General features: G+C 47.3%; 1 protein-coding gene across 5 annotated transcripts in view; it reads right to left on the bottom strand.

The window, feature by feature from the left end:
• Positions 1-1,362: 1,362 nt before the first annotated feature.
• Positions 1,363-23,977, bottom strand: part of PRDM16 (PR/SET domain 16) — a 447,195-nt gene continuing 424,580 nt past the window's right edge. For 2 of the 5 annotated variants that reach the window (XM_081870802.1, XM_081870803.1), the window contains exons 11-17: positions 21,970-22,139; positions 20,571-20,648; positions 11,966-12,135; positions 11,536-11,710; positions 7,209-7,439; positions 5,534-5,708; positions 1,363-1,748 (exon numbers count right to left, since the gene is read on the bottom strand). In XM_081870802.1, the coding sequence (XP_081726928.1) occupies positions 1,614-1,748; positions 5,534-5,708; positions 7,209-7,439; positions 11,536-11,710; positions 11,966-12,135; positions 20,571-20,648; positions 21,970-22,139 (1,134 nt within the window). In that variant the 3' untranslated portion in view covers positions 1,363-1,613. The remainder of the gene's footprint in view (positions 1,749-5,533; positions 5,709-7,208; positions 7,440-11,535; positions 11,711-11,965; positions 12,136-20,570; positions 20,649-21,969; positions 22,140-23,977) is intronic. The other 3 variants (XM_081870805.1, XM_081870806.1, XM_081870804.1) reach the window with 3 other exon arrangements.

Here is a 23,977-nt window from a genome sequence, read left to right as displayed (position 1 = left end):
AGTTGTGACCACAACATCTGGATGGCACCTGACTGGCAAAGTCTGGTGTTCTGCATGGGAGCTGACCTGGCCACAGACTGGAGGCATCCCACCTGTTGGCACAAGACTCACGGTTTGACCTCTGCTAGGTCTCTGTGCAAAACTCTGCTGCCACAGTCTGCAAGAGAGGTTGCCAGCCCATCCCTGGGAAGGAAACAAAAATTGTGGAGCTGGACCCTAGCAAGATGCTTTGATTGATGCCCCCAGGTCCCCCAGGAGTGGCCCCGATCCACACCTGTGTTGAAGCTGCTGTCAAAGTTCCACCAAAAGTGCAACTGCGAGGCAGATTTGGCAATCTGGCAGACCAAAACAAACAAGCAGAGGAGTTCAAAGAGAAGCAAAGGGAATTTCTGTAAGACTTGTGATGCTTCTCGGGTCAGAGGGAAGGAGGGTCTGTACACCCCATTTATCAGAGGAGCTGATTTTGTTCTCCCCACCACCACAAAGTCCAGAACCTTAACTACTTCAAGCTATAGGGGAGTAATTCTGTTCTCTGGCTGTGCAACAGGAGAGGGAAATTAGATAGCACCTCTCTTGCCCATTTCAAACTTTTACAGGCTGTTTTCCATCATAAGCACAACCTGGGCAGGTGGGATAGTGAAGGCCATACATAAAGTTTCCTTCCACAGCCCCAGCTGCTCCTCAGCTCAGCATCAGAACTTCACATGTGTGGCTTGTTCCACACATTATGCTGAACACAGCGATCAGCGTGTGTGTGGAAAATTGTGACTTGCACACACAGACTGTACACTCCTTGATTGTTACATGTGAATAACCGTACAAGCGTACAGCTCAGTAGATGTGCACCCCGGGCCAGAAAGACTGTGCACTCACCGTCAAACGTAACGTGTGAAAACCCCTCAAGAGAAGTGGCAATGGGTGGCTGTAAACCAGAGTTACAGAGGGGGTTTTTTCCTTTAAAAAAGTGTGCCAACAAGCTTTCCAAAAGGCAACCACTGGGGGACAAGAGAGGTTATTAACCACAGTGAGGCCACCTGAAGAAGAGTGCACCTGAGGGAAAGGAACTTGACACCTTATTTTCTTTTTTTTAAGAGGGGGAAGGAAGCAAACAAAACTCAAGGGAAGTTCTAATCTCAGCAGAACTCCAGTGACTTCATTGGAATGGGACCTGGCCTAGAACGTCGTTTTCTTCTTCTTAGCAGAACTGGATACGAGGGTCAAGGGACTTCATGTGGGGTAGGGTGGGGTTGTTTACAAGGAGGTTTTTGCTGGCTCAGCAACACGGTCTGTAACGTGAGAGGGTGGGGCACGACTGGATTTGCTAACGACAAATGCACCTGGTCTCCCCCCCCCCCCAGTTTCGCTCCTGGGATGTACTGTGCATCAGAGAGATGGCAGGCCCCCAGGTCTGCTGCGGTGGTGGTTTCCTAGGTCCGACGAAACAGGGAACGAGCTGTCCGTGGTGGGTTCCTTCTCCTGGTGGTGGGTGGGTGAGCCCCGAGGGCTTCCTGTCCAGTCCTCCGCTGCTGACCAGAAGGTCTGAGAAGGGAGACGTGTGGCACCTCGGCCTCCTTGCTTGGGATCTTGGGCCGGGCGCCTTCTCCTCCAGCCTCTCAGAGATGACCGACGGTGCTGAAGCCTCCTGGCTCAGAAGCAGCACCTGCCATGTTCAACCAAGCATCCAGAGAGTTCTGGGAAGAAGGATGGAGGGGAGTGTTCTCAGAAAGGGACAACATCATTGCATAAGCCTAAGGGGGGGAAGAGAAGAAAAACACAGCGAGGGAAAGAGGGCATCAGTACATGCTGGTCAGATCTTTGTCAGCAAAGAAAAGTGTGTGTGTGTGAGGATTCTAAGAAAGGCAGTGCAGTGTAGTGGTTAGAGGGCTGGGCTGAGACCCGGAAGCCCAGGTTTGAAATCTCTCACTCAGCTGTAAGGCTACTAAGGGGGCACAGTCTCTCAGCCTGGCCTACCTCACAGGGTTGTTGTGAGGACAAAATAGGAGAAGAGGAATGACGCGCACCACCTTAAGCTCCTTAAAGGAAAGGCGGGGCATAAATGTAGTCATGATAAACAAATGTCACCCCTATTCACTTCAAGGGACTTTGGTGCAAGAGCACTTTCCTGGTGGTGTGGTGTGTTTTTGCATGGGACTAGGGACACGGGTGGAGCTGTGGGTTAAACCACAGAGCCTAGGACTTGCCGATCAGAAGGTCAGCAGTTTGAATCCCCACGATGGGGTGAGCTCCCATTGCTCAGTCCCTGCTCCTGCCAACCTAGCAGTTCAAAAGAACGTCAAAGTGCAAGTAGATAAATAGGTACCGCTCCGGCGGGAAGGTAAACAGCATTCCCATGCGCTGCTCTGGTTCACCAGAAGCAGCTTAGTCATGCTGGCCACATGACCCAGAAACTGTATGCCGGCTCCCTAGGTCAATAAAGCGAGATGAGTGCCGCAACCCCAGAGTCGGTCATGACTGGACTTAATGGTCAGGGGTCCCTTTACCTTTACCTATGGTAGCAAGCACTGTGCTCTCCAGATGTTGCTGGACTTCAAGAGTTGTGTCTGGCGTTCTTCACACTCAGAATATACCCCCGCTGGCTTGTAGCCAACCAAGTCCTACTCAGAGTAGACCCACTGGAATCAATAGACCCAATTGGGTCATGCCCGTCAGTGGGTTTCTTTTGAGCAGTGGGTTTCTTTTGGGTGGGTTTCTTTTGGGCAGGGCTAGCGCTGAATGCAACCCAGCAAAGGGACTGGGCGTGACCGGCCAAGGTCTTTTAATTTTTATGCATCTACTCTGATTAAATCTCATTGGCGGCCAAGGTTGTCTTCCATCAACTCCAGCCCATATGGCCAAGAGATGATGGGAGTTGCAGTTCAGTAGCCTCTTGAATGTGCCACGTTGGCTACCCTTGCTTTTGGGGGTGGTGGGGTGAGATGGGAAATCAGAATGGCTCAGTTTACACATCTCATCCCCTGGCATGTGCGCACTCTCCTTATGTTTCAGTTTCCTCATTTCCTGACTGAGGTTGCCCCCTTGCCCCGCACCAAATAATTGATTGGATGGATGGGGAAGGGGGTGACCTGCCTCCCACCTGCTCTGGTGTGTCTATGCATGCCAACCATGGGGTGGCCATGCCCATTTTTAAGCCACACTCGCCACCTCTGGCATGCAGCCTCTGGGGGCTTGGAAGGCGGCAATGTTGTCCTTGAGCCCGAGAAAGCTAGACCCCCCCCTCCTTGAGATGGCAATGTCACCACTTGCTTCCAAATGTGGTAAGTGAGCACTGCTGCAATGGGAAGGGGGGAGGCAGCCTACTCATTTCTGCTGAGTGGGGCATCCCTGGACCTCTGCCCCCTGATGGGCCCACTGCTTGAACTGGATGAGTTCTTAGGTTGTCCTTGCTCTGGAATCCAGGGGGAGAGGGTTTTTTCTCATAGAAACTGTAGAGTTGGAAGATACCACCAAGGGCCATCTAGTCCACCCCCCCTGCAATGAAGGAATCACAGTTAAATAATCCCTGACACATGGCCATCCAACCAGAGGATGGTGTTTCCACCGGACTGATTGATCTGAGTCAGTATCAGAAAAGTGTGGCCAGGGAAAACAATGTCCTGTGATCCCCATCCTACTGAGATCCAACAGCAAATGTTGACCATGGAATCCAGGGAGATGAGGGCAGGGTTCCTCACTAGGAAAAGAGGAGGATGGACTTCAGAGTGAACAGTAAAAAGGTTTAGGTTTGGGAAATGAAATCCTGTGTTCTCCCTCCTTCTCAGCTCTACTGCCTTTGGCCAAATCACAATTCTGTGTTGGTGTATATACCATTGTAGCAAAGCAACAACAGGAGCCCTCTGTAAAAACCAAGACTGAAATTGCAGGGAAACAGGAACAGAGAAGACAAAGTCCATAAAAAAATTAGTAGGTTTCAGCATATTAGTATTAAAAAGACAAAGACAAAGAGACATGCATGGAAACAGGAAATGAGACCTCCCTTTCTTTCTCAACAAACAAGAGCATGAGTTTCCCACACAAAACAAAAGTAGGGGAGCTTGAGGTTCTCTGCAGCTACCATCAGGGAGGGTCTTTCCTACAGACTTAAAATGGTTTAAACAGCAATTCTATCTTCCCAGGTAAAAACCTTAATAATTGCAGTTCTCGGAAGAAAGGCTAGGGGGAGCTATGAGAGAGAATTTTCACGGACCTCAAATCTCCCCAGGATCAGGGATGCTGTGACAGGATGCATGAATACTGGGGTTGTGTTGCACAAGGACCATCTTCAAAGTAAAGCCATTGCAATGAAGAACGTAGACTTGTTCATTTCAATGGGTCTTCTCTGAGCAGAACTCAGCTGGCTGCAACCCGCAAGATCACCACCCAAATTTGTACATGTATCGATGCAGAGGGTGGTCTTCAAACAAGCTGAGAAGGTGGGCAGCTGGGCTCTCAACAGAACTTTGCACTTTGCAAAGCAATGTTTCTTGAGTTTAAGAAAACAGTGGTGATCTGAGAGGCAGTTGAAAGGATCTCTGCCACTTCACCAATGCTCCTGCCAAGGATTCTTGCTTCTTCCTTTTTCAAGGTGAGGAGAAGCATGCTATGGCAGTATGAAACAAGTACTGGGTTGAACCTATTTCTCCATAATTCAATGGCCAGCGAGCATCTTGGTCTATCTAAAGCAGGGCTGGGGAACCTATGGTCCTCCAGAGGTGGTTGGACACCCATAGGCCTCAGCAAGCATGGGCAATATCAAGGGATGATAGGAGCAACATCTGGAGGGCCACAGATTCTCCACCCATGACCTACAGCAGGAGTTGGCAAGGTAGTGACCTCCTGGTTTGCTTGGGCTACGACTCCCTTCATCCTTAATCAACAGGGGTGATGGAGGCTGGTATCCAAAAACATCTGGAGGGGACCACATTGGCTGGTCCTGCTCCACAGCCTTCTGTATTCCTTCTAGCCGCTAGCAGTTCATGGTGATCTAGTGCAGAAACAGCCATGCGGCTGGAAGGAATTTTGAAGGATGCGGTAAGACAGGGAGGTTTGCTGGCTGCCAATTGCACTTGGCAAGTTCTCGGACTTATTAAAAAAGTGAAATAAAAAACCCCACCACCAAACCATCTACCCAAGGCTACCTCTCCTGTAAGTAAGGTATGCAACCTACCCCACCACCAAGAAAAAAGACCCTCAACATTTCTAGCAACTCATGTCCATGTTTGATGCATTTTCTTGGTACCGCTCCCCAGAGCAAATCTACAAAACACTGGCTCAGCCTATAAAACCCGAGAGAAATTGGCCATGCAGGTTGACCCATTCGTCCTTCCCACTGTCGCCTCTGAGGTTAGATTGGTAGGCAACCCAACCCATAAATCCTGATAATGTTTTGCGGGACCTGACACTGCTTGGCTGCGAGTTCCCAGTGTTGGCCATTGCTCATGGGGACCTTCAGCGAGGAGAGGAAACCAAACGGGCTGAACCCCCTTCGTCACCACGAGAGGGAAAACTGCGGAAAATATCCCAAGGGTGCACCTACCTGATTTTTAGCCTGCCTGTACAGAGTATGTTTTATTGCCTCAGAGTCTAAGGTGGGGTTATACACATCTTTAACTTCAAAAGCTTCCTCGGACGCCTTGCGTAGATCCAGCCCCTTCCCAAACTGCGGTAACTGCTCCAAATCTAACAGGCCGGCTTCGTCCTCCTCAACACACCTGTACCAATGACCAGGAGGGGAGGGGAGGGGTGGACCTGTTAGCGCATCTGACTGTTCACAAACAGGGCCAAGGTGAGCGTCGCCAAACTCGGGCAGGGGCTGACAACATGCACAGACCGTGGAGGAGCTGCCCGGAAGCTACATGCAGGACGTGTTAAAGGGAGGGGGACACACACAACACACACACACAGAGAGAGAGAGAGAGAGAGAGAGGGGGGGGGCACATGGACGGACAGACGAGGGGCTTGCAAATGACACCGAGGAACAAGCAAAGCATGGCATGGGCATGGCCGTGTGAGCTTGGATCGCACGCCGTCTCACTGGCGTGTGGTGCTGCATGCGCCGTTTGGTGCTCACTGCCCAGCTGAGGAGCTCTCCCTGGAGATGCCTCAAAGGAGTTCTCAGTGCCCTCTTGCACCAGGGGTGAGGAACCTCAGGCCCAGAGGCCAGAAGTGCCTGCCCTGGCCCTGCTATACAATGCAACCCTTGGGATTCTCCCCAGACCCCATTGCTCCTGCTATGCCCCCCTCACACACCAAGTGCTTCTGCTTGGCGGGATTGTGTCCTTGCACTCTGATAATGCCTCTAGCTTGCCTGTATGGGGGTGTGTCAGCACCAGGTGGTGCCCATCCAGATGGTAGGGTGGAAGGCAGGGAGGTCAACAGCAGGTGGCGCCAGAGCCAACGACAGGCCGAGCCAAACAGTTCTAGAGTTGTTCCCAGCCTCCTCCCTGCCGAGTTTTACAAAGGGCAGCACTGAGACCAAAGAGGAGGAAGCTGCGGGAGTCTGCTTGCATGTGTGTGTGTGTGTAGCTGAAAGTTACAGACTTCATAATGGAGACAAAAGAGTCCAAAAGGCCCCCTCTAGGCTCTGGAGCACCTAGTTCCCTCAGGGTAATGCCATGGTGAGGAGCTAAAACAGCAAGGGCCTCACCAACTGCAGGTGAAATATGGCGAGCATAGAGAGGTTTCAGATACTGCCATGCTCTTGATGAGTGGATTGAGCCTCACAACCTTTCCTGAAAAATGCTGGGTGATTCCTACTACACTTGGCTATGCCTTATTTCCCAGCCGAGTGTGTGTCTGCGTGAGGTTGAGAGTTCTCATCCATGCAGGGAAGGACACAAGCTAGAGGGGAACTTAGACGTGCCTGCCAGGGCATACAGGGATCCATGGGAACTGCACTTCCCATGATCCCCGGATGCCTTGGATAAAGCGGACGTGTGTGAAGGAGCCCAAAGGCTCTCTCTGCAGCCTGCGGAAGCTTGCATGGGATGCTGATGACATTCTGTGGCTTTGCCTGTCACCGCAGCTCAATGCTACTGCTGAGAGCTGAGCTAGACTCCCTTCATTGCAGAGGTACCGATGCACCTCTAGGGCGGATGCTATAGCCACGCCGAATGGATGGTTCACGATCCCCCCCTCCCACGACTTGCCAATGAGGGGTGGGAAAAGCAGGCGTTCCCCCCACCACACACTGAAAGTCCTGTCCCACCCACCTTCGGGTGCGGTCAAAACTCATGGTAAGGGACGTGGCCTCTTCATCTTCCTCATCCTCATACCCTCCTTGCGGCTCTGTCGTCGGCGACGCCGTCTCGTCCTGCGACTTCCCCGTCAGGCTATCATCGTCTTCCTCTTCCAGTTCTTCCTCTTCCTCGTCAACATCCTCCGTTTTGTCATTTGGGAGGCCATGGCACTGGGAGTTGCCATCAGCATTCTGGATTTCAGGCCTGTGGGTTGCAAGTGCAAAGGTTTTGGAGTGGGGTTGTGGTAAACAGAGAGCAAATATGACTTTCAGTTTGTAAAGGTGCTTTTCGGCTGTTGGGTTATAAGAAATAGGCTAGGAAATTTTCTCATCCACATGCCTTCCTAACCTCTGCTCCTTTGAGAATGTCTTATGCCCAGGAAAGTAAAAAGGTAAAGGTAAAGGACCCCTGGACAGTTAAGTCCAGTCAAAGGCGACTCTGGGGTTGCGTCGCTCATCTCGCTTTCAGGCCAAGGGAGCTGGAGATTGTCCACAGACACCTTTCCAGGTCATGTGGCCAGCATGACTAAACCACAGAACACTGTGACAGAAACCAGAGCACACAGAAACACTGTTTACCTTCCCGCTACAGTGGTAACTATTTATCTACTTGGACTGGTGTGCTTTCAAACTGCTAGGTTGGCAGGAGCTGGGACTGAGCAACAGGAGCTCACCCCGTCACGCGGATTGCAACCGCCAACCTTCCAACTGGCAAGTCCAAGAGGCTTAGTGGTTTAGACCACAGCGCCACCCGCATTCCATGCTTTTTACCTGGAAAGTACACATCCCATGGCCTACAGCTTTACTCCTTACAGCATTCCAGGTACTAATGGATCTACTTTTAGGGAGAGGCATACCTAGGCTCCCTTGTGTCTCTGAAGTCAGGAGAGACCATGGACCAGAAACTCAAAAAGTTTGCTTTTTGTCGCTTTCCGCATTCGCCAGTGACTTTTCCCCGTGACCATCAGGGTCAGGTCTGCTCTGTTCTGCCTCCCCTCCTCCACCTCGGTGCAGTCTGCCTTCTTCCCTCCTCCCTCAGTTTGCTGCTTTCCCTTCTGCCTCCCTCATTCCAGTGTGGTGTAGTGGTTAAGAGCGGTAGACTCGTAATCTGGTGAACCAGGTTCGTGTCTCCGCTCCTCCACATGCAGCTGCTGGGTGACCTTGGGCTAGTCACACTTCTCTGAAGTCTCTCAGCCCCACTCACCTCACAGAGTGTTTGTTGTGGGGGAGGAAGGGAAAGGAGAATGTTAGCCGCTTTGAGATTCCTTTGGATAGTGATAAAGTGGGATATCCAGTGGCGTAGCGTGGGTTGTCAGCACCCGGGGAAAGGCAAGTAATTTGCGCCCCCTAACCCGTGGATTTGCGCCCCCTAACCCGTGGATTTGCGCCCCCTAACCCATGGATTTGCGCACCCTAACCCCCAGATGTTGCACCCGGTGCGGCCGGCCCCCCCTGCACCCCCCACGCTACGCCACTGGGAATATCAAATCCAAACTCTTCTTCTTCTTTCATTCCCTCCTCCAACTCCTCACCCACTCTCATTCTTTCTTCCCCCCAAACCCCACTGGGCACTCCACTTACACACCTAACAGCGCCACTGGGAAAAGGGGCAGCTGCAGTCGCCCCTGCTGGTGACCAAATTTCTCTGCCAAGGAGCCCAGAACAGCCTGCACACCTTGCCCGGCCGCCCTGAGCAGTGGAAAACTGCTGGGGGAGCTCATAGCAGGCAGGCTCCTAGTCACTCGGACCAAGAGTGAAGAGACACACTTTTTGCACCCCTTTGGGTCTTTGCATTTGGTGGGCCGACTTGACCAGTCCGTAGGTACACCCCTGCTTTTAAGGCTCTTCTCTTTACCTGGGCTTTTGGCCCTTAATTTGAAAGGATTGCAATTGTGGCTTCTTTGAGTGGGTAGGATAACTAAGTCCTGCCTTTTATCTGTATAGCTGGGTCTGTTTTTTTTTTTTTTTAAAAGATTTTAATTTGGCTGCCCTTAATTGTCTTTAATGGTTTTTTAAAAATAATCTTGATTCCCACATTAAAAATTTACACATAATCAAACACATTGTTCTGTTATGAAAGGAAAAAGAATTTACACAAAAAGAAAATAGAAAAACAAGAAAAAAGATGGGAAAAAACAGGAAGAAAGTTTAACGAAGTCTTTAATGTTAAGTTGCTTCCAGTCCCTTGGTGGGAAAATAAGCAGCAGCAACAACAACAATTTGCACGGTGTTTGAGAGTGCCATAGTATACTTAAGTCACTATGGAAAACTTTTATTTCCCAGGGATCTTCGCTGATGCTCTGAAACTGCCTGTATTCTAAGCTGGATGGAAATGACACTCAATCGATATAACACAGCTGAGCTGGAGAAGTTCATAGCCCATGCCAGGTAAATAAGGAACTTGAATGACATCACTCATTTCAAAGTTCTGTATGCTTGGCTGACTATAAACCCGGCGCTGACAGCTTGCCATGCTTAATTCAGATGATATCTTTGCCACAGGCCCACCAGGATCCAGGAACAACATTGTCCCAGACAGAAAATAAGCATCGACCCTCAAGAGCCATCAGAAATGCCGTGATTAGTGTCTGACTTGGGGGCTCCACTCCAAACATGGAATTCTCGACACAAAACCCCACACACAAATTAAGTATTTTTTCTTTCTTTCTTAAATGTCCATGTTCACATTACATGGCATTTGGAAAGATCAGAATAGCCTGATCGTAATTGCAACTGGCACTGCCTAGTAGGATGGAGAGAGAGAGTATTTGTGTGCAGGGTACAAAAAGGACCCTATTTATTTCTTCTCTTGGTCTGTAAGCTGCTTAAATATACCCCCCCCCCCCGTCAATGTGAGGTTTAAAAAAATTAAGGGTAGGGAGCACACAAGCTTCCTGTGAGCCCTGCATCTCATCACATAGCCTAAACAAGTTCAGAAGCTGCTTGTAATTAAAAAACAACAACAAAAACCCACACATACGAAAGCCAGGTCCCCCCAATTTCATTCTCCCTAGAGATCAATTATGCCAGTCTGCTGAGGATTCCACCTCTAATTTGGTATCAATTTGTGTGTGTTTGCAACTAACGTGATTTTCCACCAAAACTCCATCCTTGACTTTTCAGGGTTTCCTTTTCTCATTTAGATCTAAAGCACAAAGTTTTAAAAGCAAACTATTTCACAGGGTTTTTGTTTTGTTTTGTTTTGGTACTGAATGAGATTGCCATATTTTCCTCTTGGCTGCAAGGAGATCAAAGCCAGTGCTGGTGTCCATCTCCTGCCTAAGACTGTTGTATCAAGCTACTAAGATGCTCCAAATCCATTCTAAGGGAATAGGGGCAGTGGAAAAAGATCACATTCAGCAGCTCTGAGTTACTGTGATAGGGAGTTCCATACATGCTAAAATCTAAAAGTCAAATTAGCAGTAATGTTTATACAAGGTAAGGCTGAGGAAACCATTTTCTTATAGGTCATGGAATCTGATTCCTAACACTCACAAATAAATCCTTGTACAGTGGTACCTTGGGTTACAGACGCTTCAGGTTACAGACTCAGCTAACCCAGAAATAGTACCTTGGGTTAAGAACTTTGCTTCAGGATGAGAACAGAAATTGCGCAGCGGCAGTAGGAAGCCCCATTAGCTAAAGTGGTACCTCAGGTTAAGAACAGTTTCAGGTTAAGAATGAATTAAGTTCTTAACCTGAGGTACCACTGTATTCAGAAATCTAGCATGTCAACCTTTTCCCTGAAACACTATTTTCTATGCACTTATGTGAGCCCCCCACCTGCAGTCTGTAGTGAAGCAGCTCAGACATGCTCTGTCACCGCACTGTAGAACTGGGTTGTAAATACCAAACTAAGTCAGAAGTGCACTATAATTATAAGGCAAGCAAACCATTTCCATAAGGCTGTTTCCTAATTCCTTTAAGCTCTTCCCCAAAAATCCTTGCAGATGTCTGCTGAGGTTGTTACTGTCACCATAGTGAATGTACAAAGTTGTCTTAGATTGGGTTTTCCCAAACTTGGATCTCCAGCTGTTTTTGAACTACAGTTCCCATCATCCCTGACCACTGGTCTTGCTAGATAGGGATGATGGGAGTTTGAGTCCAAAAACAGCAATACATGTGCTCTACCTCTGAGCTATTCTAGCCACCCCGCTTCCCAAAATTCCCCGCTTCCCAAAATTAATGTCTAACCAAATGGCTCCTTCCTCATTGTGAGGGTAGGCTCTGATTATGACCCGGAAGCTCACAATTAATACTCTCCCAGCTCCATCACTAAAAACACATTGAAACTCACTCACCTTTTATCTGCTAAGCCTGACGATTGGTTCATCTCGCTATTTGCAATAAAGTTTCTGATTTCGGAGAAATACGAGTCTTCCTTCTCGTCTAAAAGTGCATGGTTGTCTGATTCTGAGGTCGGCGAGGAGGCGTTGGTCCCCAGGTGGTTCGTGATGACGCCCGTGTGCTGGCTCACTGCGGTGCCGGAAGAGAACAGGCGCACATTAAATAGAGGACTTGTTCAAGCAGAGGAATGTCCTCTGTAAAGAAGGACACACGATCAGTCTAATGAATGAAAACAAGCCAAATTGACCTGGGAACAACACTTATCCAAAGACCGCCTCATTGGGTTCTCTGCCTCTGAAAATTGTTTAAAAAGTGGTCGGTGGTGGGAAAATCAAGGATTGCCTTTCACTCATACAATTCTGGGCCTGCACCGTTCCCCATTACCTGGCACACTCTCGTGTTCGTGCTTTTTCAGGTGTCGGTCGAGATTGGTCTGCTGGCCGAAGCAACGATTACACAGGTGGCACTTGAATGGCTTCTCCTTGTTGTGGATGTTTCGGACATGGCGCTGGAGGTTGGATGAAATGCTGAAGGACCGGTCGCAATATTTACATCTGGAGAGAGGAAGAAGAAAGACAATGTGGGGGGAAAACCAATAACACGGCAATAAAAGAAGTTGTCTGCAATGGTTGGTTCTTGGAGGGAAAAGGAAGCTTGTGCAAACAGTTCATTAGCTGTGGTTCCTGCATTGTAGGGACTTGGATTGGATAACCCTTAAGGCATAGGATGCGGGTGGCGCTGTGGGTAAAACCTCAGCACCTAGGACTTGCCAATCGTCAGGTCAGCGGTTCGAATCCCCGCGGTGGGGTGCACTCCCGTTGCTCGGTCCCAGCGCCTGCCAACCTAGCAGTTCGAAAGCACCCCCGGGTGCAAGTAGATAAATAGGGACCGCTTACTAGCGGGAAGGTAAACGGTGTTTCTGTGTGCTGCGCTGGCTCGCCAGATGCAGCTTGTCACGCTGGCCATGTGACCCAGAAGTGTCTGCGGACAGCGCTGGCCCCCGGCCTCTTAAGTGAGATGGGCGCACAACCCTAGAGTCGGACACGACTGGCCCGTACGGGCAGGGGTACCTTTACCTTTACCTTTAAGGCATGGGTAGGCAAACTAAGGCCCAGGGGCCAGATCCGGCCCAATCGCCTTCTAAATCCAGCCTGCGGACAGTCTGGTAATCAGCATGTTTTTACATGAGTAGAATGTGTCGTTTTATTTAAAATGCATCTCTGAGTTATTCGTGGGGCATAGGAATTCATTCATTCTCTCCCCCCCCAAAATATAGTCCAGCCCCCCACAAGGTCTGAGGGACAGTGGACCGGCCCCTTGCTGAAAAAGTTTGCTGGCCCCTGCCTTAAGGGCTCCCTTCCAACTCTACAATTCTACGAGTTCCTGGGGTGGTGGTGCTTGAGAGGGTCTCAACTGTGGTGGCCCTCAGACTCTGGAACACCCTCCCCTCCGCAGTTCATCTGAACTCACTACTGAATACATTTTGACATCAGGTGAAGTTGTGCCTTTTTGCCCAAGCTTTTGAAGGTGGACGGTAATACCCCAATTCATATTTTTTAAGCTACACATAACCCTCCCTGGAATCCCATGCTGGGCAATGGCTGCATAGAACTAAATAAACAAGCAATCACACTTGCTGCTAGGACCCCAGTAGGAGGCAATCTCCTTTCATTTGCTGACTGTTGCTTTTACGATTATTATATGCTGTGATATTTGTTTGCTTTGATTGTGGGGGGCGAGAGGGGGGAGGCCTTATTGATACTACAATTATTTTTACTGTCGGCCACTTTGGATTGTGTGGAAGTATAAGTAGAGAAGCTTACAAAAATAGCTCAACAAATAAAAACAAGGCCAAACCACGCAATAAAAGGGAACGATAAACTACCAACTACCTAGGTTGGCACCTGAATAATTTACTATTGTAATAATTACAAGAAGTTCCTGCAACAAAATGGAGTGCTCCTGTACAAGGTTCCATCCAACCACGCCTTGTTTTGGGATACTCCATTCCACCCTTTTCTCAGTTTTCTGGGGCTTCCTTTCCCTTCTAACACTTGGCCCTTATTGGGCTGCTTTGGGGTTTCCTCCCACTTTAGATTTTTTCTTTCTCTCTCTAAAGATTTTAGTGCTTCTGCAAACTTTGAGGTTTGGCTAAACAGGGACCCAAAATCTGATTAATTGTGATGATGGTGATGACCTCCCCCTTTCTCCTAGGAGCTCAAGTTGGTGTACAGTGGTACCTCGGGTTACAGACACTTCAGGTTACAGACTCCTCTAACCCAGAAATATTACCTTGGGTTAAGAACTTTGCTTCAGGATGAGAACAGAAATGGTGCGGCGGTGGTGTGGCAGCAGTGGGAGGCCCCATTAGCTAAAGTGGTGCTTCAGGTTAAGAACAGTTTCAGGTTAAGAACAGACCTCCAGAACGAATTACGTATATAACCAGAGGTACCACTGTACATTGCTCTCCCCCTCCTCAAAACAACCCTACGAAGTAGATTAGGCTTAGAGTTGGTGAGCAGCTGAAGTTCACCCAGCAAGCTTCATGATCAAGAAGGAATTTGAAAATCACACTAGTGCCGGGAAGAATTGAGTTTGTTACGGCTACCGTAGCTGCTAATATTGGAGTTGAGGCGGTTAATGATGGCAACTATAATAAGCAGCGGTACCAACCTTGGCCCAGGAAGGTTTGTGAGACTGAATTGAATTGAATTGATTATTTCGGACACAGACCAGTTCCAGCCCACATACAATATCAAGGAAGTCATAAAACACGATAAGGATACATTTGAATTTGCAATTAGGTGTAACAGGGACAATACAGATATAGCAACAGTTAAAAAATATATAAATTAAAAACTTAGTCACTATCATATAATGTAAAACTATCATTTAAAACCTTAATCATTATGATAGCACAGCTTGTTCCCTAAGTTTTATGGCAATCACACAGAATTTGGCTACCCTTAACGTGATCTCAGGATCCTTGTCCTCTACCAGGGATTTTAGACGGGTTTGTGAGGCTTGTAAAAAACTCTGATGTGCAAGATCTCCAGATTTCCTGAAGAGGGCAGCATTGGGGCACCCAGAAATGAAATTGGGATTTCAGTGCCTGTTGAAGTCAAGCTTTGTTCCTTCCTTGGAGGCTTTCCCCTCTCCGCCAACAGGACTGCTTATTAGATTTGCTAGCACTTGTATCCTTCAGCCTATTGATGCAGAGTACACAGAGTTTGTTTTCTTAAAAATAAACTTTCAAAGGAGGGGAGCAATTGTCACAATTCTACATTATGCAGACAGCACATACTTTCCAAATGCGCTACAGCTGGGACTGAGACTAAAAATATCTCCCCTATTATTTTTGGAAACAGCGGATATACATTTATGAAACACTCTCCTTTTTGTTTTGTTTTTTGGACCCCGCATTCAGCTTGCGATTTGCCGGCTTTGAATAACGAGCTGGACTCAAGGTGTTACATGTCACAAAACACTGTCATTAAATCCTCCATTCTGAGGGGAAGGCTGGCTTGCTGAAAAGCAGAGTCATTTCAAATATTTCTGGAGGTGGTGTTGGCAACTTTTAGGGGCATAATAGGAAATCACAATTTCAGAACAAGTCAGGTTCTGAAAACACAGCTTAACCCTGGCTTGGCCTCACTGAGCCATAGTCTAAGTAAGCCACGGTTTCTGGGCTTTAGACATCATGGGAAACTGTGGTTTGTTTAAAAGTGGAAATGGAAGCTTCTGACCATGACACTTCGCAACCATGAGGTGCAGCAGGAGAACACGTGAACCTGAGGCACGTATAAGCTTGTTAACATAGTGAGAAATCATGGTTTCCTATTACATCTGAACTAGGCTACAGTGGACAGGGACTCTCAAAGCATGTGGTCCGCAACACAGGGAAAGCCATTGCTATCGCCCTCCAACAGAAACACACAGGTGTGTATCAAATCCTACTCAGAGTGAAATGGGTGGACATGGCTAACTTAGGCCAATTAATTTCAGTTGGTCTACTTTGGAGTAAGACATAGGACTTGGCCATGCAAATATAATGTTTCAAGTGTGTTTTAAGTGCATTATACAGATGTGACACTAGATGGCGACAGCAAACTTATGGCAATTTCAGTATATTTTTAAAAACGCTTTTTTTAAAAAAAGCATTTTCACAGTGTTTTTAATATGTGTCTAGATTCCATCACAGTGGCTACAAACCACATGCCCTATACCCAAAGCTCCTAGTCAACCAATCGTCCTGGTCCCATCCCTACTTTGCCATGAAACTCAATGGGTGACCTTGAGCTAACCACTGCCTCTCATCCTAACCTGCCTCGCAGGGTTGTTGTGGGGATTAAATGAGGATGGGGAGAAGCATGTCTGCCACCTTGAGCTCCTTGGGGGAAAAGCTGGTACATGAGGCTTTTAATCTCAGGGTTGTGGGTTCAAGCCCCACATTGGGCAAAAGATTGGGCTACTTGTGACCCTTATGGTCCCTTCTAATCCTACAATTTTACAATTCTATGAAATATATTTCCACCATATCTGTTGCTGAGGTCTCTTTCTTTTCTGAGCTACCAAATTCCTGGAACTGTAAGGACTTTGGGAAACATTTGAGTCACACCTCTGTTCCCGACAACAGGAGTGAGGAGCCTCCTTCATTCCTGGGATGGGTTTAAAACAGAACAGAAAAAAATGAAAAGATGTTCTAGCTTCTTTAAGAGACAAAAAAAGGTACTCAGGTCAGGATCCCCATGTCCGTCACCTATATTATTTGCTGGCACCGTGTGCCATTTAAAGCGTATTTTCCTGTTCCTTTTGTTAAAAAATAATAATAATTGATGACTTCAAAGAGCCTTGTGCAAATTAAGAAAAAGCACCCATTGCCTATCTGTTCCGGAAGTCTTTGAAAAGTTACTCTGGACAGCCCCTTGCTTGAGCTGTGAGTGATGGGCACAGAAGTTAGGATACAGAGTTTAGATAATTACCTTGCTTAAAAAAATCAAAACCAGAGGAAGATGTTAAGAAGGCTGTATCTCATGGCTGAGCATATGAGGAGTGAGGGAAAACAGTTATTGGGTTATATGAGTTCTCAGAGGGGTCACTGTGCTGCTTTTAATCACTGACCTAGACAAAGAGAGTGGCTGGCTTTGCATTCAGAGACGCAGGAGGCCTGAACTGAAACTTCACAATTTCATGAACAGTTTCGGAAATCTTTCCCATTCTCAAGTTCTTCCTGAACTGTTGGGGGAGAATTTCCAGTCCTCCCCTGGAGAGGATGTAGAGATAGGGTCTACCCCAGATTTGCTACCCATGAATTCGAGAGGCAGCTGTGGACCCAGTATCAACAGAGTTTGATATTATCTTCATCTTATTGCAGGGAGCAATGGGGCTTAGCCTCTACTTTTCCTTACCTAGACCAATAAACATAGGAAAATAGGAAGCTACTGTGTATCGGTCAATCTAGCTCAGGACTGACCACTCTGACTGGCAGTGGCTTTCCACACTTTCATATGGGAGCTGAATTCTACCTGGAGAACAGATGCTCTACCACTGAGCTATGACTTCCTCCACCTCCACCAATGTATTGGCTGGGGTTTATGTTGAGTTGTAGACTCTGGAGAACACCAGCTTGCAGAATGCCACTGTCGGGAATCTCCCTGTCTTTCTCTTTATTCACTTGCTTTAATTGTTTTTTTCTCTCTCCAACTGATACAGAACATTGCGTGACCATTGAGCATGCTCACACATCATTGACTTTTTGAGATTTGCTTCTTTTTCAGAGAGGGGATACTCCTGCAAACCTTGCCAGCAACATCTGGAGGGTCGTAGGTCCCCCCACCTTTGCCTATACACATTTGCCAGGGAGTACACAGCAGTGAAGTCAAAGAATTGTAGAAATGTATGATTGGAAGGGACCCCAAGGGTCATCCAGTCCAACCCCCTGCAATGCAGGAATCTCAGCTAAAGCATCCATGACAGAGGGCTATTATTATTATTATTATTATTATTATTATTATTATTATTATTATTATTATCCTGCCCATCTGGCCGGGCCTCCCCAGCTACTCTGGGCGGCTTCCAACAGAATATTAAAAACACAATAAAACATCAAACATTAAAAACTTCCCTAAGGAGGGCTGCCTTCAGATGTCTTCTAAAAGTCAGACAGTTGTTTATTCCTTTGACATCTAATAGGAGGGTGTTCCACAGGGCGGGTGCCACTACCGAGAAGGCCCTCTGCCCGGTTCCCTGTAACTTCACTTCTCGCAGTGAGGGAACTGCCAGAAGGCCCTCGGTGCTGGACCTCAGTGTTTGAGCTGAACGATGGGGGTGAAGACACACTTTTGGGTATACAGGGCTGAGGCCGTTTAGGGCTTTAAAGGTCAGCACCAACACTATGAATTGTGCTCAGAAACGTACTGGGAGCCAATGCAGGTCTTTCAGGACCAACCTCTGCTCAAAAACCTCCAGAGACATCGTTGAGGTTTAGATCAGAGTAGAATCATCAGAGTTGGAAGGGAACACAGGGTTCACCAACTCCCTGCAACTCAGGAGCCACAGCTGAAGAATCCATGGTAGTCAACATGCCCAGGATTGCCCTGGGAATTGGGATTGGAGCAAAGTTCATCAACTCAGCTCTGCTTTGCTTGCCCTGAAGTTCACGCTCACTCACAGTCAGGTGCTTGATTAATCTCTTCAGATTAAATAGGTCAGCAAAGAAACTACTTAAGCAGCTGAAGTGGGGGGGGGGACGGTCCAAATATATGAGCTAGAACCTAGCAATGGGCTTCTTCCTGCCCAGGCCAAGCCAGAACGCTTTCTAAGGAGCCATTTGTTTTGCTAAAATTAGAAGCCAACATTGTGAAAAGAAAAAACGAAACCCAACAGTGGCCCATGCTCTTTGCAAAATGCCACCTTCCCTCTCCGGAGTGCCATTACTATGCAGGATTGCCCAGAAGTCAAACCTTGATTGCTAAAAAATAATAAAAATGCACAGACTTTCCCCAACCCCGTTTCTGGGAGAGGACCAGACCAAATACAACTTTATTTTGCTAACTTATGCTAAGTATCAAAGTCTCCTTTTTTGGAAGAAAAATGGACTGAACAAGCTGTGAATGATCTGATGTGTGCTTTGGGCTCCGGACAAGGGAACACGGCGGCATTCATCTCCTTCAAACAGCAAAACAGCCCGACAGACAGATTGGAAGAGTGGGGAGCGGGGAAGCAACTGCAGAATGCACATGGGGGCGAGGCAGTGGCCATGGAAGCAGCTCTTGACCAGAATGAAAAAGAAAACTAAAAAGCCTACTGCAGAGCTGAAAGCTCCCATGAGGCCAGGGACAGGGCTTTGGGGTGAAAATTGGAGACCTCGCTCTGCTGATGGAGAAGGAGTCTCCCCCAAATGCAACAGGGCCAGCTGAAAACATTTTAAAGTAATTGACACATGTCAAGTATAGTCTATCCCTGACCAAGGTCCCCAGGATTCTCAGAGGCCCCATGGTGTGCCTGAAAACCAGACACTCTTTTGTGAGTCCCATACTATGAGCATTGGGACACGGGTGGCGCTGTGAGTTAAACCACAGAGCCTAGGGCTTGCCGATCAGAACGTTGGTGATTCGAATCCCTGCAACAGGGTGAGCTCCCATTGTTTGGTCCCTGCTCCTGCCAACCTAGCAGTTCGAAAGCACGTCAAAGTGCAAGTAGATAAATACCTTCTGGCGGGAAGGTAAATGGTGTTTCCGTGCGCTGCTCTGGTTCACCAGCATGACTCTCAATGGCCAATTGCCAATGGCTCTCAACGGCCCTGTATTGTTTCTTAATGGCCCTAGCTTGGCCAGGTCATTTTGCATAGGCTAGTTTGGGAATTCTTCTGCAGCCTGTATTTCTCCCCAAATAATAAAAATCCTACCATTTATTAGGGACGCAGGTGGCGCTATGGGTTAAACCACAGAGCCTAGGGCTTGCCGATCGGAAGGTGGGCAGTTCGAATCCCCGCGACGGGGTGAGATCCCGTTGCTCGGTCCCTGCTCCTGCCAACCTAGCAGTTTGAAAGCACGTCAAAGTGCAAGTAGATAAATAGGTACCACTCAGGCGGGAAGGTAAACGGTGTTTCCGTGTGCTTTTCTGGTTCGCTAGAAGTGGCTTAGTCATGCTGGCCACATGACCCGGAAACTGTACGCTAGGCTCCCTCGGCCAGTAAAGCAAGATGAGCACCGCAACCCCAGGGTCGGTCACGACTGGACCTAATGGTCAGGGGTCCCTTTACCTTTACCATTTCTTAATTTCTAGGGTCTCGCTCCCCCTAATCTATAACACTATAATAGAGTGGTCCTCCACAAGCTCTTTCCTTCTCCTCTACCACTTCTTTTATCCTTCCTTTGCTTCAGACCACCTATTTCTTCCTGCTAAAGCTACTTTTATGCCCACTCTCTTTCACACACCCACCCACCAGCAAATCGTCTCAATAAATGGTTGAAATCCAACCTCCGCCTCCCCTCAAAATTGGGCTGAAATTTCTCTTTACCCAGAACCAATATAAAAAACTGCCATTATCCTAATAAGTTTAACTCAAGAGTAAACCCATTGAAATTAATGGGCCTACATCAGTCATGCCCATTAATTTCAATGGATAAAACTCTTAGAAATTATCAGGTTTGTGGAACCCGCCCCCCCCGCCCGGCAACAGCAGATATTTTGCGGTTTATCTTCTGCTCCACACCAAACTCTAAAAGGGCACCTGTGGTAGAGAGGCCCTGAACATGGAGGCTCCATTCTGAGGGATCGCAGCTAATGCTTATCTGCTGTGAGTCTGCTAGGCTCATCTACGTTGAGTCGCCATCCCATGATCCTGTGGCAATCAGTTCCACAGATAAATCAGGCTCCTTTATATTTGCCCCAAACCTTTCTTGCTCATAATTCTCTTCAGAAAAAAAGTCTATATTGACTGTTTCCTGCTGTTTGTCCTGAGATTTAAAGCTACGTTCTTCCTTACCTGTAAGGTTGCTCTCCTGTGTGTGTCCGCAGATGTCTCGTCAGATTTGCTGAACGCGGGAATATTTTACCACAGTACCTAGGAGGCAAGAAGACAGTGAAGTTCAGACCCTAGTCTTATGGCTATCGCAGGAACAGATGCTCTACCACTGAACGACAGCCTTCCTCTATGGCCCTTTGCTATAGTGGTGTGATCCAGAGATTACTAACTGTCATGAGGGGGTAGAGGGATTCTCAAGCAAAGAAATCAGAAAGAGGAAGAGGCTGTTTGTTTCATTTTCTTGGATCAGGTGTCACCAAGAGGGTGCCCATGTGTGCAATGGCATCCTTGAGGCTTCCTTCTGGTGCCCATGAAGCTTCTGAGCCCCCTGACACCACCTTACCATGCCTCCTTGTCTACAAGTTGGTGAGGCAGCTTACCTTCTTCCCCCTCAACAAGTCCATAGAGCTGAAGGAGGAAGTTGGGAAAGTGATGCTCTTTCCCACTTCCTCTTTCAACTCTATGGGCTTTTCAAAGCTCACATCAATGCTAATGGATCGCTTGCAAAAGGGCAGCTTGTGGGGACACTCTTTCTACCTCTCTCTGGCGATCTGAAGGAGGAGAGAAGTGAACAGAGAGAGTGGGACCAGCGACACACGATCAAAAATCCCAAATGTGCCCACTGGCCTAGAAGGATGGCAATCCCTGTCCCGGATCTTGCATCCCACCTCAAGCTGAGCCTTTTCTCTCTTCCTTGTTCTTTGCAGCAACTGCTGATGGCCCTTAGCTTCTTCTTTTTAAAAAATAATAATAATCATTTTTATTGATTTTCCAATAAAGACAGCCAATCAACATGTCCACATCATAATCCAATTAAAAACAAAAAACTAAAATAAAAAAGGACCAAATTGTAATCCAAATTGTAATTATTATATTTTCCGGGCTCCCTATAGTCTGGACCTCTGAAGCATATCTCCAAATCTTCAGTCCTGCCTCCTCTCGTTGTTTTCGTATTTCCCACATCCCGATCTTTAAAATTCTCCGTCCCTGGCTCTACGATTCTCAGTCATGTCAAAAATCATATATCCTTTCGCCCGTCAAATACAGCTTTAGTTGTGTATATATATATTTTCAACTGTCTGTTAAGTTGTGGGTGAACATACCAGACGACACAGCGATTCTTCAAACAGCTCTTGTTTATTCACAGGCCAGAACTGAACTGAACTGAAGGGTTCAGCCAGCCTGCTTATATAGAGCTCCACTAGAACGCAACAGTAACCATTTTCTGTAACTATCCAATCACTGAACATCACTTTCAATCCCTTATTTGCATATGTGGACCTGAACTATCTACACTATCCCCCTGCTGGCCCAGGGTGAGAACTTCAGTACATAACACTGACGGCCCTTCGCTTCTTACCTGCAGGTATAACGTTCTTTGCCCTTGCGCAAAATGGGGTCGGACAGCGTTGGGGGCGGCGACCGGAAGTTGAAGGGATGGTGCGGGAGGGGCTGCAAGGAAGCGCTGGCGTCTGCCTTCATGGCTGCAAAGCTCTCCAGTTTCTCCGTCATGGTTTCTATTGCTGACATCTGTTCAGAGAAGGGGGAAGGTTTGTCACCCGTAGTGGCCAACACAATTTGTTTATAGATTTTGAACAAGCAGGGTGGCGGCGGGATTCTAGATACTACCAACCAGGCAGGCCTATAAGCATCCAACGTCTTTTCAGACAGAGATAATTCTGAGTGGGGCCTAACCACTCCGCTTCCTTGATTTTAATGAGATATTGCTCGGGAGTTCTTCTGCATATTATATGATGTAAGGTGCAAATATTTAGATCAGTCCAGGCTGTAGGAGCCTGTCTGCTGCTTTAGCGTCACCTACGGGTTGGGTGAACATGTTTCAGTTTCTCTCATTTTCCTATTATTATTATTATTACTACTACTATTACTATTAGTAGTAGTAGTATTTAAAGTCTCAGGGCGGTTCACAGAAAAGATCAAGATAAAAATCACAATATATATAACAAAAATAAAAACAACAACCCAAAATAAAAATAACACCCCCTTTCTACCTTTCAGCTCTCCACATTTCCACATTAGTGTGCAATGATGCTGATGCTGATGATTATAGCCTCATGAAAATTCACCAGCACTTTAGCCATTTATCTTAATAGAATGTATTTTTATTATACTAGTTTTGCCAATGTACGCATTTATGTGCACACTTTCTCCTAGTACATGCATCTTTTAAAAGATGTTACTTGGCTGCAGAACTGCATTGCAAAATTCAGAGAGGTGTGTTTCAGTGCACACATGCTTTCAGACTCTGCAATCTAGGTAAGTTGGCCTTTCAATGAGAACCATCCTGTCCCCACTCCCAACTTGTTTTTTCTTCCAAATGTTCCCCCCATGTAGAAACCTGCAATAACTAGCACACTGGGGTCTGTGCTAAACATCTCTTCCTTATAGCTGGTTAACATTGTTCTGTAGGGGAAACAGCCCAATAAAGTAAAGCGAAATGGTTGCCCTGTAAGATAAATCTTTGCTGTGTTATGCCAAGAGCTAGGCGATTAAAAACTGTCTTAATGGTATTGTTATGCGGGAAGGAAAGAGCAATGGAGGCTGAGCAGGGAGGGTGCAAGGCTCAGAATTAAGAGTCCAATGTTGTGGATGGGAGGTCACACTTTTGATGGCAGGAGGGATCTCTCAGTCACAAAACAAGGTGCTCTGTTGGGTACCTGGGAGAGCTGGCATTTGCCATGTTCCTACTCCGTTGAAATGGGACTGGAGATAATGCCTAAGAATGCATACCATTTCTAATGACAGACGGATGTGCCAAATTCAGTTTCTCCGAAGTGTGAAGTCAGTGGCTTTACATTAAAATGTGGAACATGTATAGTCCCGTCCCCCCCCCCATTCCCTCCTATCTCTCTCTCTCTCTCTCTCTGGGTGTGTGTGAAAAGAGAGAGAGAGAGAGAGAAAGAGAGAGAGAGAGAGAGAGAGAGAGAGAGAGAGAGAGAGAGAGAGAATGACTAAGAAAATAGGAGAGAAGGGAAGGGGGGAGAGGCAGAGACAGAGAGAATGAGTAAGAAAAAAAAGGAAGGGAAGGGGAAGGGGAGAGAGAGAGAGAAGGAAAGAAAACAAAGGACAACATTAAGGAAGGAAGGAAGATAGATAGAGAGTGCTGTCCTGATCATTGAGGAATAAATTGCAGAAGGCTGACAACCAATCATAAACCTTAAAAAATAAAATAAAAGGAGTCCCATAAAAGCCATTTTGTGTTATTTAATAGAACAGATCCCAGGACTGTATGATAATAGCGCAAGGGAACAGAGGGCCAGCCCCCGCTGCCAGTCATGTAACAAAACCGAGCGGGTTGCAAAACACTTGGTGGATCTCGTCGAGGGTTCTTTTCACTCAGCCCTTTA

Source organism: Podarcis erhardii (assembly GCF_964252035.2).
Source record: "Podarcis erhardii genome assembly, chromosome: 7".
Taxonomy (NCBI): Eukaryota; Metazoa; Chordata; class Lepidosauria; order Squamata; family Lacertidae; genus Podarcis; species Podarcis erhardii.
Note: the sequence above shows the minus strand (reverse complement) of the source record. Positions and strands in the feature narration are given on the sequence as shown.